This window comes from Mauremys reevesii, linkage group 6 (assembly GCF_016161935.1).
Source record: "Mauremys reevesii isolate NIE-2019 linkage group 6, ASM1616193v1, whole genome shotgun sequence".
NCBI classification, from domain to species: Eukaryota; Metazoa; Chordata; order Testudines; family Geoemydidae; genus Mauremys; species Mauremys reevesii.
Genome location: NC_052628.1, coordinates 124,573,499 through 124,587,364, shown reverse-complemented (window position 1 = coordinate 124,587,364; position 13,866 = coordinate 124,573,499). Strand labels below are relative to the sequence as shown.

At 40.6% G+C, this 13,866-nt stretch overlaps 1 protein-coding gene across 5 annotated transcripts in view; it reads left to right on the top strand.

Moving 5' to 3' along the window:
• HOOK3 (hook microtubule tethering protein 3) overlaps positions 1–13,866 on the top strand; it is a 127,882-nt gene that overhangs the window by 95,892 nt on the left and 18,124 nt on the right. For 2 of the 5 annotated variants that reach the window (XM_039545684.1, XM_039545689.1), the window contains 6 exons: positions 1,548–1,553; positions 2,325–2,359; positions 7,605–7,687; positions 10,273–10,373; positions 13,201–13,305; positions 13,562–13,633. In XM_039545684.1, coding sequence (XP_039401618.1) covers positions 1,548–1,553; positions 2,325–2,359; positions 7,605–7,687; positions 10,273–10,373; positions 13,201–13,305; positions 13,562–13,633 — 402 coding nt within the window. The remainder of the gene's footprint in view (positions 1–1,547; positions 1,554–2,324; positions 2,360–7,604; positions 7,688–10,272; positions 10,374–13,200; positions 13,306–13,561; positions 13,634–13,866) is intronic. The other 3 variants (XM_039545685.1, XM_039545687.1, XM_039545688.1) reach the window with 2 other exon arrangements.

Genomic DNA, 13,866 nt, shown 5'->3' with positions numbered 1-13,866 from the left:
TTTGTTTGTTTGTTTAAGTAGTTCCATTGCCTGTCCCATAAAGCAGTAAAAATATTGTTTATTTCTGAAGTCAGGCACTTCTGCAAACCCAGTACATGCACTCCTAACATATGATCCACATGGAGACAGAAATAGTTCATTTTGAGGGTGCAGGGCAAAAACAGAATTACCTGGGAATTTTTTTCCGTTGTTTCTTTATACAGGTAAGAAATCACTAGCAAAGCAGTTTTCTTTCCCTAATTTTTTTTTGAGGTAGAGATAAATTAGTTATTAAATGTTTTGGTTTTTTTTAAATCCACCTCCTGAATATTTTTGCCAGAGTTGCTTCTATGATAATTGTGTACAGATGTTTAAGACTACAAATGCTTTTTGTGTAATGACAGTAGGATAAAGCTGACTTCTAATTACTTTTGAGTATTTATCATAAATGAATAAACTGTTTCCCACATGGGAGAAAAAGGCAAAACAGCTGGTGGGAGTTTGCTAGCTGCTGTAGGGAAATTTCTATTGTGGATGAAGGTTTTGAGCAGGGCTAATGGCAAACAATTGTGAAACTTTCAGAAAATTAAGAGGATGATGTCAATGTCAATTATTTTTAAATGGAGAAAATAAATTTTTCCTCCTATTCAGTATAGTAATTGTAAGAGTTACTTGTAACAACAATAGGTACAACATTTTGAGACAGGAATGTGTTTTTCAACTTGGCAATGCCCTTTAAAAGGGTTTGCTATACATTTTTGTAGCACATCACTTCTTTACTTAGTTATTTAACTCAAATATATTTGTTACTGCCCCTGAAAATTTTATATAGTGCTATAGGTATATGCAGCAATCTAGAATGGGTAAAATGTGCCATATAAATATCAGTTTCACTACAGTGCAATACAGAACTCATACATAGGATGCATAATGCATCTTTTTTCTACATCATGGCCACAGGCCCATCCAACAGACTAGGGCCTGTTTGACTGTTTTGTCGCTAACATGGGCACGCCTTCAAAATGTCTCTTAAAAACAGCAACTACTCTCCTATGAAATTCTAGTTTGAGTATGCTGGTTCATGTATGTGCTTCTTTACTACTTTTATATTGTTTGGTTTTGGTGTGGAGGCAGAAAAGCATTCATCAGGTACGTCTAGACTGCAAATAAAAACCCACAGCGGGCCTGTGACAACTGACTCAGGCTCACAGTGCCCGGACTGTGGGGCTGTTTCATTGCAGTGTAGACTTCCAGGCATAGGCTGCAGCTGGAATGGGCCAGCCCCAGGTGTCTAATTGCAGTGTAGACACACCCACACGGTTGAACGCAGTATGGATAATTTGTGCTAGTTTTCTAAAAGTCCCCTGAAAATGAGACAAGATAATGAAACGACTAAGTACAGAGAGGAAGGGAAAATGTGCATATATTTCCCCCCCCTCACCTTTCCCGCAATGAATAGTTTTAACTTTTTCTGTTCATGAGTTACTAAATAGTTTCTTCTCTTGGCTGCTGTTTTTGCTTCATACTAATATGTTCTCTCTGTCTCTTGGCATGGGTTTCTGCTCAAGGCTATTGTGAGTATGGCTTTCTGTTTCCTTAACACTATCATGTTTTAGGCATTTATGGTTTTGATAAAAAATGAGATGCTTAAATATGTAAAGTGACATTTTTGTCACAAATGAAAAATTATTTTGAAGCTTTTAAAAAAAATTTTTTTTTTATCCAGCTGTGACTTAACCATGAGGTATAGCTTAGGACACCACAGGTGTAAGATATTTGTGCATCTGTAGTCAAATAATAAAGACATGAGAACAAAGAACAGTGGGGAAAAAATGTTGATGGTGAACTCCTGGCCCTACTGAAGTCAGTGGTGAAACTTCCACAATTTTGGTGGGGCCAGGGTTTTAGACTGATTTTTTTTTAATCTGATGTTTCTTTAATGCTTTAGTAGTGCAACTCTTCAGGAAAGCTTGCTGCACTGTCTTTTAGTTTCAGATAAAGAAGTTTGGATTAACCTGCAAACATGCCAGAGCATGCAGAAAAGAAAACAAATGAAATAGAATTGTTTTTCTAAGAAATTGATCCAATTTCAGATAAATGTTTGTAAAGCATCCTAACTTCAGTATGATCATATAACTGTCAAGGAAAAGATAATTACTACAGTACTGTAAAGAACTGTTGTAAATGTTTGGTATAAACAGAATGCAGTGAAAATATGGCAGCTTTGGTATAAATGTAAAATTATGTATTTCACTGTAATATAATATTCACTGATATAATTCACTGATATAATCTCAAATTCCCCAATGTTTTAAATAATTAACACACTTAACTTTCTATTTTAGTCAGTTCTTCTGAAAAAGAAGCTTGAAGAACATCTGTAAGTAATAACACTTTCCTGTATTTTTTTGTAATAATGAAATAAAAATACTGACTTTCTGTATGTTGGAGAATGCTTAGCCAGTAGTGGGAAGGTCACTCGTTAATGATTTGGAAGATATATAAGCAACAGAAGTGTAGATAGCTAAATATACCCAAGGAAGCCATTATTCAAGTATTATTTACAACTTGTCGAGAAAGTCTTTGCCAAAGAAAAATAATTAAGGAAGAATAATGATTTTATGGTGTTAGAAAAGTTTGATTTAAAATGTTGTAAAGCTTAAATCAAGAGGAATAGTTCATGTTGCCCTGAAGAAAGCACTTTAATATAAACAGTATTTACTTGTCCACTCTTAAGTATACGTTATAGCAGTGGTTCTCAACCAGGGGCACATGTACCCCTGGGGGTACACAGAGGTCTTCCAGGGGGTACATCAACTCATCTAGAGATTTGCCTAGTTTTACAACAGGCCACATAAAAAGCACTAGTGATGTCAGTACAAACTAGGATTTCTTACAGATGATGACTTGTTTATAATGCTCTATATACTGTATACTGACATGTAAGTACAATATTTATATTCCAATTGATTTATTTTATAATTATATGGTAAAAATGAGAAAGTCAGCCATTTTTCAGTAACAGTGTGCTGTGACACTTTTGTATTTTTATGTCTGATTTTGTAGTAGTTTTTAAGTGAGGTGAAACTTGTGGGTACACAAGACAAATCAGACTCCTGCCAGGGGTACAGTACTCTGGAAAGGTTGAGAGCCATTGCATTATATAATAAAAGATAAGGTAGGTGAGGTAATAGCTTTTATTGGACCAGCTTGTGTTGGGGGAAGGTTTCAAGCACAGTTCTCTTCTTTATGTGTGGGGAAGGAAGAAGAGTGTCTGGGCTCAATACAAGCTGGGACAGATTTGTTAAGCCAAAGGGGTAATGCATTTGGAAGCAGTCACTTTAAATGAAGTAGGATGAGGGGCTCAGGGCAGGGGAGTGAGGGCTGTGGGCTCTGGGGCAGGGCCAGGGATTTGGTGTGCAGGCTGCCCTGGAGCTATGGTGTGGGGACAGGACCCCCCACAGCTTTCTCTCCCCACAGCAGCACCTGGGCTTGGGGGGGAGAGGCGCCTCTCTGCACTGCAGCAGCTCTGGGACTGGGGCCACAGGATAGGTGCCTCTCCTGGCTGCAGCCGGTCTGGGGCTAGGCTGGGGAAGGGGAAAGAAGAGGGGTGTCTCTTCCCCAGCTGCAGCAGGTCCGGGCTGGGTTGGGGCCAGGAGAGGGACACCTCTCCCCCGGCCGCGGCAGGTCCAGGGCTGGGAGAGAGGCATCTCTCCCCGCTGAAGCCCTGAGCACCAGCACGGTGCTTAATAGGCTGTTCCGCGGCCACGCAGCTTACAGGGAACTCTAGCCTCCAGAAACTCCACGTTAACAACCTCCCCCTGAATACCATGGATGTCACCTCCCTATACACCAACAATCCCTCACCATGCCATCATTGCTGCCTGCCTCAAATACAAACAAGATAATGGACGATGCTTGGAAATCCACCCAAAACACATCCATGTCATCTTCACCCACAACAATTCCACATTTAACAATGAAAACTTCAGCCAAACCATGGGAACAGCCACGGGTACTAGAATTGGCTTCCCAATATGCCATACTCTTCATTGGTCACTTCGAGGAAAAATGTCTGGAAAAATGCACCATGAAACCAATGATATACCTGTGATACGTAGATGATATTTCCATCATCTAGACAGAAGTCCTAAACTCCCTCATAGATTTCCGCCACAACTTCAACAACCACCACCCAGCCATCAAACTATCTCTAGAACACTCTCTTGACTTTCTGGACACCACAATGGAACCCTATAAATGACCAGGTACAAGAAATTCACTGATCACCACACTTACCTCCACAGATCCAGCAACCACACAGACATACCAAAAAATCTCTTATCTGCAGCCAGGCACTCATATACCACTGACTTTGCTCTGAAGAAAGAGTCTGGGCTACACACCTAAACACACTTTAATCTGCATGCACTAAACAAATACACTCCACCAGAGAAGTAGATCAAGTAATGGAATGAGCCACCCAAATATCCCAAGAGAATCTGCTTTAGTACAGAAAAAAACACATTGAGTGCACATCCCTAGTTGTCACCTACCACCCCATACTGGAACCCATACGGGGTATCATCAAACAGTTACAACCCATATTTGATAGGGACTACATCCTGAAAGAAATGTTTCCTGAACCCCTTCTTCTGGCCTTCAAACAACCTCCAGCCTTGCAAAGTTCATCATCAGAAGCAGCTCCCCACAGACCAGGACACACCAACTAACAGCGGCACCAGAACCTGCCAGAAAAACAGATGCCAAACCTGCAGAGACACAGTAGGAGAGAGCTCATACCCCCCCATAACATAACTTTCAAGATTCATGGATTCTACGCATGCTTATCAGAACAGATGCATCAAATACCCAGTAAGTATGTGGGTGAAACCAGATGTTGACTACGCACTTCAGTGGACTCACACAGGAAAACGTTAAAAAAACAAAAATACCCTAATACCTGTGGGCGTACACTTTTCACAAAGTGATCACTCCATATCTGATCTTTCAATACTTGTCCTCAAAGGAAACCTGTACTACACCTTCAAAAGGTGAGCCTGGGAACTTAAAATCAGAACTCTGCTGAACACCAAAAACCATGAACTTAACAGGGACAGTGATTTTATGGCTCATTACAACAATCTGTAATACAGCACACTGCCTGCTACCCTTCATGCATAACCAATCTAACTCCCAGTTGCCTACTTCATTTCAAGTGACCACCTCCAAAAGTCATTACCCCTTCTGTTTTAACAATCTATCTCAACTTCTATTTAGCTCAGATACTCTGCTTCCTTCTCCAGAGCAGAAGAAGAGCTCTGTGTAGCTCAAAAGCTTGTACCTTCCACAAACACAAGTTGGTCCAATAAAAGATATTACCCTCACCTACCTTGTCTCTCCCATATCCTGGGACCAACAGGGTTACAATGCGACAAACAGAATAAAAGATAAGATCTTAATGAATGTGATCATTTTGTTTTACCATTTACACACTTGTCTTAATTTTACACCTTTCTGAACTGCAGTTGTTACCTAAAGTTCTTCTTCGAGTGGTGGTCCCTATATGTATTCCATACGTATATGCACATGCACACCATGTGCCTGAATCCAGAAGTGTTTCTAGCAATATCCGTTGACCCGCACATGCATAGTGCGTCCCCTTTTGTTCTCAGCCAAGGCTATAATAAGGTGTGCGGGCTGATGTCTCTTCAGTTCCCTCTTACCGCCGCGTGGCCCGAGTCAGAACACCTGTTGCTTCACTCGATACTACTTCCACAAATAGGACATCCGGTGATGGGACCTCTTTGCCACTCGTGAGAACTTAAAGCTGACCCTTTATTGTTCGAGAGGGGCCATGGGAGAGGACTCACAGGGCGACGCTCTTCTCCTCCTTTGGACAAGCGATCTCCACTACATCTTTCCCCCCATTCCCCTCCTCTCACAAATGTTATGCAAGATCTACCGGCACCGATCTACCATAATACTCATAGCCTCATTCTGACCCCATCAGTTTTAGTTCACGGATCTCCTCAGACTCTCCACCCACACACCACTCTGCCTCCAAACACTCCTGGATCTCCTCATACAGGATCAGTGCCGGCACCCCAATCCGGGATCTCTTTGCCTCACGGCCTGGTTTTTGGATGGGGCTCAAGAATAGACAGGGCATACTCCACACCAGTGTGACACATTTTAAACCAAAGTAGGGAGGGCATCCACTAGGGCCTGCTTCCAAGCTAAATGACAGCGCTTCACCGTATGGGCTCACTGTCATCACCACCCAAGAGTGCGATATCTATATCTATTGTCCTCAATCACCTTCTCGATCTCCAAACATCAGGTCTTGCCCTCAGCTGTTCATGGGTCCACCTGGCAGCACTCAGTGACTTTCTCCCCCGCTTACCACTGTCCATTTCATGAAGTGTCTACTCAACACCTTCCTGCCAGTACTGAAGACCCCCACCACCGTGGGACCTTAATCTCATTCTCTCTCCCCTCACAAAGCACCCTTCAAGCCTTTGGCAACATGCTCCCTCTCCCACCTCTCCACGAAGGCGACATTCTTAGTAGCCATTACCTTAGCTTACACCGTATTCCACTAGGATAAATTTTCCTTATGGATGCACCCTAAATTCCTCCCAAAGGTAGTTTGAGTTCCACCTAAAACAGTGCATCCACCTACCTGTTTTCTGCCCCAGACCACATGCCTCCCACGCGGACAGGGTCCTGCTCTCCCTCGATGTCTGCCGTGTAAGTGCCGTTCTACCTCCACAGGACTTGCTCCTTTCACTCATTGCCAAAACTATTTGTGGCCATTGCCGACTGATCCAAGGGACAAGCCCTCTTCTCCCAATGAATCTCCAAATGGGTCTTCAGGTGCACAGGTGTGTGTAGGGACCGTCACTCGAAGAAGAGGAGGAGGTTACTTACCTGTACCTGAAGGTTCTTTGAGATGTGTGGTCTCTATTTGTATTCTAATGCCCGCCCACCATCCCCTCTGCTGCAGACTGGCCTGCACAGAGGTGAGGGGGGATACTGGAAAGGCATTGACCCACACAACCTATTATACCCTCAGCTGCAAACACGTGCGGGTCAATGGACGCTGCTAGAAATACGTCCGGACTCAGGTGCATGGCGCACATGCCACCCACATATGGAATACAAATAGGGACCACATATCTTGAAGAACCTCCAGTTACAGGTCAGTAATCTCCTCATATGATGACCTACTGGCTTACAACAAGTGTATAGCCTCTGTCTGGGGTGTTGTGGGGGGTTAGCCAGTCTTTAATAATATCATCGCTGTCAAAATCATGTATTTCAAGCAGGCTTTGTACAGCTTATTGTAATTTATAAAGTAATTGTAGAATTTTGGACTGAGAATGGAGCTTTCTGATGTTACAACTGTGCATATACAGTAATGTTTTTTCTTCTGTTTTTTAAACAGTTCCATTCTTTGTCCATTGATATCACTCACCATGCCCTAGTGCCTCACAGCCAAAAGTCAGCTTTGTTATAATTTCCCAGAACTGTAGAACATGGAATTTTTTTACTGCTTAATTTTCATTTGAGATGGAGAAGAATATTGGAACAATAATGTATCTTTTCACAATGTGTAACAGGGAGAAGCTGCATGAGGCTAACAATGAAATACAGAGGAAACGAGCTATTATTGAAGATTTGGAACCAAGATATAACAACAGTTGTGAGTTTTCCTCCATTAGAACACAGTCTTTACATAAAAAAGCTTGTATGTACAGAGGGTCTTTAATAATTAACAGAGAAAACTGTAAAATGTTTTTAAAAAATGAATTGTAAAATTGTAAGTGTTTTATTGATACAAAATTATAGGGAAGTCTGACAATGGTAAGCAGATATTAATTCTTGCAGAGGAGAACATCAAGATTTACTGACCCAAAAGATACTGCTAATGTTTATGGACAGGAAGCAGAGGTCACGTTACTAAAATCTTGATGCCCAGAGGAATGTCAAGTTAATACAGTTCTTGACTGGTCACCTTAACCTCAGTTATCTGGAATTGCTGTTATCTGCGATAGGTTCATGTCCCTGGTATCTGTTACGTTAAAAATCCCTCCATGCTTATTAGCTCTCCTGAAATATGTTGATACATACTACATGTTGCCTCAACATGTGTTCAGATTGTAGACTGAAATGGTGATGACAGAGTTGGATAATCAGAAAAATCATTAGAGCAAATCTTTGGACACTGGTTGGTCACTGAGAATGTGGCTTTAGCCAAGTAGGCCAGTTTGGGATTTCACAGCCACACATCAAGGCCCAATTGTAAAGGACTCTAAATGGTATGTTGCTTTTTTAAAAAAGGCAAATGTGTACTGCCATTACATTGAGTAGGTTGGAAAAAAATAAGTGCCCCATCATCTTTCAAACAACAATGCCAGCATCTATCCGAAGATGCCAGAGAGGCTTTGTTCATGAAAGAGTCCTGTAAGATCTACACACTGTTTTGTTCTGTATTAGTTTGAGTGGGACATGATCCTTAGTTTTTTATCTTCTATAATATAAAGCATATAGCTGGGGGACTCAGATAATTCAAAGATGTGGAATTGACTAGTCAGGCCTTTGTAAGCTATCAGCCTACATAATCCTTAGGCCCACTGGGTTTGAGGGAGGACACATTGGTAGGGCACACTTACGCATCTGTGGGAATGGGAGGGAAAATAGGCAGTGGGAGTCAGTGGCAGATGACAGTAAGGGGTTGAAGGAGGAAGTGACATTTTTAAACTGGTTCCCCTTCCCTCCTTCTCCGTCATGCACATGTGCATGCACACACTCCGAGAAAAGTCAAGCTGCCATTTCAGCAACAGCTTTCTCTGATTTTTCTAGAGTAAAAGCCAATCTGGGAGCTGTTCAATATTACAAATTAATATTATAATAGTAATTTATATTCATACAAGAGAATAACTTAGTTCAAAAACAGTTAAAGTTGAAAATCTTTTTCAGCCCACAAAATAATATTACACTTTATAAAAATTCCACACCTTAAAATGATAAGAAGTCTGGAAATAAAGAATACGGGGATTCAGCAACTTCCCCACTCACTGAACCTCAATATTAAAGTATCTGACGCCTTAAAGGGGCCTGATTTTTAGAGGCCAGGTACTTGGAATTTTTTTCATAAAGATGTTGAAAATCTTAACCTAATCTTTTATTTGGATAGGCCTAAATGCCATTTATGGAACCTTCTAAAGTTTTTGTATTTTGAGAGTTATCCTACTCTGAAGTGTCACAGTAAAAACTGTGGCTGTAATTAAATTCTTTGAGTTCTTTTAACAGACATGAGTGGAAACAACTGAAAATATCTAGGATTGTTGGGTAGAGTAAGAAGCAAAATTTTTAAAACAGATATAACCTTTGAGTATCCCTTTCTGCCTCTAGTAACGATCAGTAAAGTAGATCTTACTTTGCCCGGTCACATTCTCAATGTTAGGCCAGTGCTTGGAGAGGACATTGCAAGTAAGATAAATGGGAGTGAGTGCCACAACAAAGTGCTATTACAAAACAAATGATCAGGAGTTGTGCCTGATCTGAGCTTCTCCAAGAACCAAACACTGATGTCGTGCACCCTTTGATCAGGAATGACAAAATCAGTCTCTTCAGACTAGTCCTTGGATGAACGATAATCTATGCAAATACTGTTGGCTAGCTAGCCCCATAAATCAACCCATTCAAGTATCTGTACAATGAAACTGTCCTGCTGGTCCATAAAACTTATTTATAAAATGTTAAAAAATAATTATTTGTTTATTTTTGTCACATTTTTGGTGAAATTCTTCAGTGTTACCTTTGGGGAAAGATGTACAGGGTTTTTTTCTCCTGTAGATTTCTTTAACATATATTTGGCTTAGGTGAATTATGCTGCCACAATGTTTTGGAACATAACCTGCATTGCTAACCCTCACTTTTATGAATTAACAATGAGTTGGCCAATAGTGGCATTAATGTAGGGCAGTAATTATCCCTTTAATTTTCCATATGCTCAGACAGTAATGTTGTCTACAGGGTAATTATTTAACGGGTGTATATAGTGGAGTAGAATACACTGTGTCTCCCCCTTCATGTGTTTGAGTTGTTGAATACTTAACCACTGTATCTGCTGAATTAGTAGAACATTTTGCTATCCTGACTTGTGCTTTCCTTTACTGAAGAAATAAGTACTAGCTATGGGTTTAATTTATATTTAAACAAACAATATTAAAGTGTGTTTATTTTTAGTATGACTTTTTAAAATATATTTCTCCCTACGTGAAGCACTCAAAATTGAAGAATTACAAGAAGCTTTACGGAAAAAAGAAGAAGAAATGAAGCAAATGGAGGAACGATACAAAAAGTATTTGGAAAAGGCCAAGAGTGTAAGTGCATGGTGCTCTGAGCTGAGGTTTATGTTGCTCACCCTCTCTCCGTGGTAATGAAAATAAATAAAACAGATCTAACAATGTTAATCACCACAGGAGAGGAAGGTGATTAGTGGGTTTTGTTGTAGTTTTCAGTTTGATACCAGTATGCTACATAGTATTAAGTTTATCTTCCTGCAGAAGCCTCTACCTCAAATTTATGTTTGTGCAAACCAACTTCCCCCTGCCCCTCTTCACCTATCTGTCTTTTATACAAACACCAACCCCCCCAACTGGAAGCACCATATTCATTTATGCCAGTGGTTTACCCAGACCAGTATTCTGTCCTTGACGGTGACCAGCACCAGGTGGCACCTAGTAAGGTAACAATTATGTGATAACCTGCCACATGGGGAAAGTTCTTTCCAACTTTGGTCAGCTAGTGGGTTGGTTTATGTCTGAAGTACAAGGGTTAATTTCCCTTTTTAATGTTTATGATGACAGTTATAACTGAGATGATTTTCTTACTATTCATAGAAATAGCTTATTCTATTAAGCTCTTTGCCTCAATGAATTCTATGGGTTAATTATATATGCACAGTCTCAAAAAATAATGCATCAATTTTAATTTCTTTGGTCTCCCCTTCTTCTTGATTTGAGAGGGTAAATAGGGGCACCCAACTGCCATTCTCGATGCCATTGATTCCTTTAGATCCCTCTTTATTGTGTCACCTTTTATTTATTTCTTCTCAAAACAAAGGATTTTTAGTACAGCCTCATATGCAAGCTGTCCCATGCTTCTAATCACTTCTTTTCCCTTCTCTACCCCTTTTCTGTTTTGCTATATCCTTTTCAAGATGGGGTGCCCAAAACTGACATAAAAAATCAGTGTCTTCCTCAAGCCACAGGTGGCTCATCAGGCTGATACAGTTTTATAGACATGTCAGTTTCCATAGCCAAAGGTACACAAGGGACTGCTGTGGCCTTTTACATCCCTAATCCTGTAGATCAGGTACCCATTTTGCAGCTGGGTGAACTGGAGGCGGCCCTTCAGTATGAGATCAAGCGAAACTCGGACCCACAACCTTTGGGTTTGTAATTGAGCACTTCAGTCGCTCAGCCATCACCCCTTGTTAAGGGGTGGCTATGCCATCAGGTTTATATTGGTAGTATGGTATTTTCACTATTCTTCTCTTTCCTATTCTGAATACACCCTAACGGTTACATCTTGTTGGTGTTTTTGCGTGCCCTGATAGATGTTTTCATTGAGCTGTTCGTGATGATGCCTAGGTTTTTTTTCCTAAGTGAGAAGAATTAATTTAGGACCCATCAGTAAGTTTCTAGTCCATGACAGAAGTTTACCTCTCCTCTTTTGTGACTTACCTTGTGAAGGATTTCAAAGGCTTTTTGAAAGTCCAAATAAATTATATTTTTCACTTCTCCTTTATCCATTATGTTACTGACTCTCTCAAAGCATTCTAACAAGTTAGAGGCAAGCTTTTCGCTTTGCATAAGCTGTGCTGATTTGTCCTGTTCATAGCATGTTAATCTAAGAGTTTTCTATAACACTAGCTTTAATTATTTTTCAACTAATTTATGCTTTTTTGTGGCTTACTGATATTTCCATGATACTTCCCTAGAACCTTTTTTTAAAAATGGATACAGTGATTATACCTGGAGTAGTAGCTAGATTTAATGACTGAGTACACAGTCTCTTAGTAGCTCAGCCACTTCTTTATTAATTTCCTTCAGGACTCTTGCGTGAATATCATCTATTAAAGGAGGTTTATTAAAACTTAAATGATGATTTTGTTCCAGCATATTCTATTTGACATTTCAGCGTCGGACATCACTTCATCCTCATTACCTGTGCAGAGTTCTGAAATAGGTAGAATATAGGAGGAGGAAGTGAAGTGGCTGTGTACGTACAAGCACACACCCACACGCATGTTTACTGTTAAAAAGTTTCCAGCAACTTTCTTGGATGGAATTAGAAATCTGGGCCATTTGCTGGAGAGTCTCTTGCTTTAGTTCAATTTTTATAGGTGTTCAGATGCTATTGTGGTAGGTGCCACATACGAACCTAGATCGATATGTCCCCATCAAACTTAATGGGGATTCTTCATTTCACTGGCACTCCCCTTGGATTCCTGCTAATGGCTGCAGCAGAGCTACCAGGAGAAACTGACAGTGGTGCTCCAAGTCCCTGAGTCATGGTCACCTTCCACCATTTCCTTCCAGTGAGAGGGAGTCTTTGAGTGCAGGGTGGAAGGTTGAGGGAAATATTTCCTGCAAGTATCCCTTAGCGCTGAGGAGAATGGCTTCAGGGAGGGATACCCTTCACCCTCACTCTGTGACACTGGACGTTGGAGAAGAACTAGTTCTCTCTGACTCTGTATTCGTGAGTCCAAGACATCAAGCCTTCGAGCTTTCTCTCTCCCACCAGCAGCTTTTTTGTTTTGATGGAGTCCCTTAAGAGACAGCAGAGAGCAGATGCTATGGCATCTCTTAAGTGGGTTTCAGTTTACATCACCCTACATGGTGAAGTCAGGCAGTGGCAGGATGTTCACCACCACTGACTAACCTAGCAGGGTGGATGTGATTGGATGAAAAGATACAGCATCTTAGAATAGTGTGTTCTTCTCACATTGTGTTGTGTTAAGTTTCTTAAAACCATCCCACATAGATACAAGTACCTACTTTAAAGGACTTTAATGTTTCTTAAGACCTATCTTGGATGGTTATAATCCCTTGGCGCTTGGTGCCTTTTATGTTATCTAGATGTATTTGATGAGATCGCTTTGTGATGTTTACTTAAATGAACTGTTGTGTTTGCATCTTGCAGGTTATCCGTACTTTAGATCCTAAACAAAACCAGGGCACAGCTCCTGAGATTCAGGCTCTGAAAAATCAACTACAGGAACGGGACCGAATGTTTCATTCGTTAGAGGTAACAATCTGCACATTTTCTCTCTCTTGTTCTAGGTTTTCCAGATTTTTTCCATGTTTGCTAGATATGCTGTAGGAATTGTTTTGGGGAAGTGCTCAGGCTTGTGTTACACAGGAGGTCACAATGGTCCCTTTTGGTCTTGGAATCTATGAATCCAGGTGTTTGGGGTTCAAACGGTGTCTGTCTAATACATATTATCCATTCTTGTCATACAGCTTTAAATTTATGCTCTTTTTGTTTTTCTTCTCCCCCCCAGAAAGAGTATGAGAAAACAAAGACTCAAAGAGAGATGGAGGAGAAATTTATTGTGAGTGCCTGGTACAATATGGTAAGATGCTCCAAACTGTATTAGGGTTACAATTGTCAGTCTTTGTTAGTGTGGTTTGTGTGGCATTTATCCCGAGCCCTTTTCATCTAATTACAGTATAGTTGTTAAAAAAAAACCTGTCCTGTCCGCACACAGACAGATGAGTGAATTTGTCTCAGTAATCGATAAACAAGTCAACACTAAAAAATATAAATAAATAAACCATGTGCCGTTACCTTCTAGCTATGCTTTCC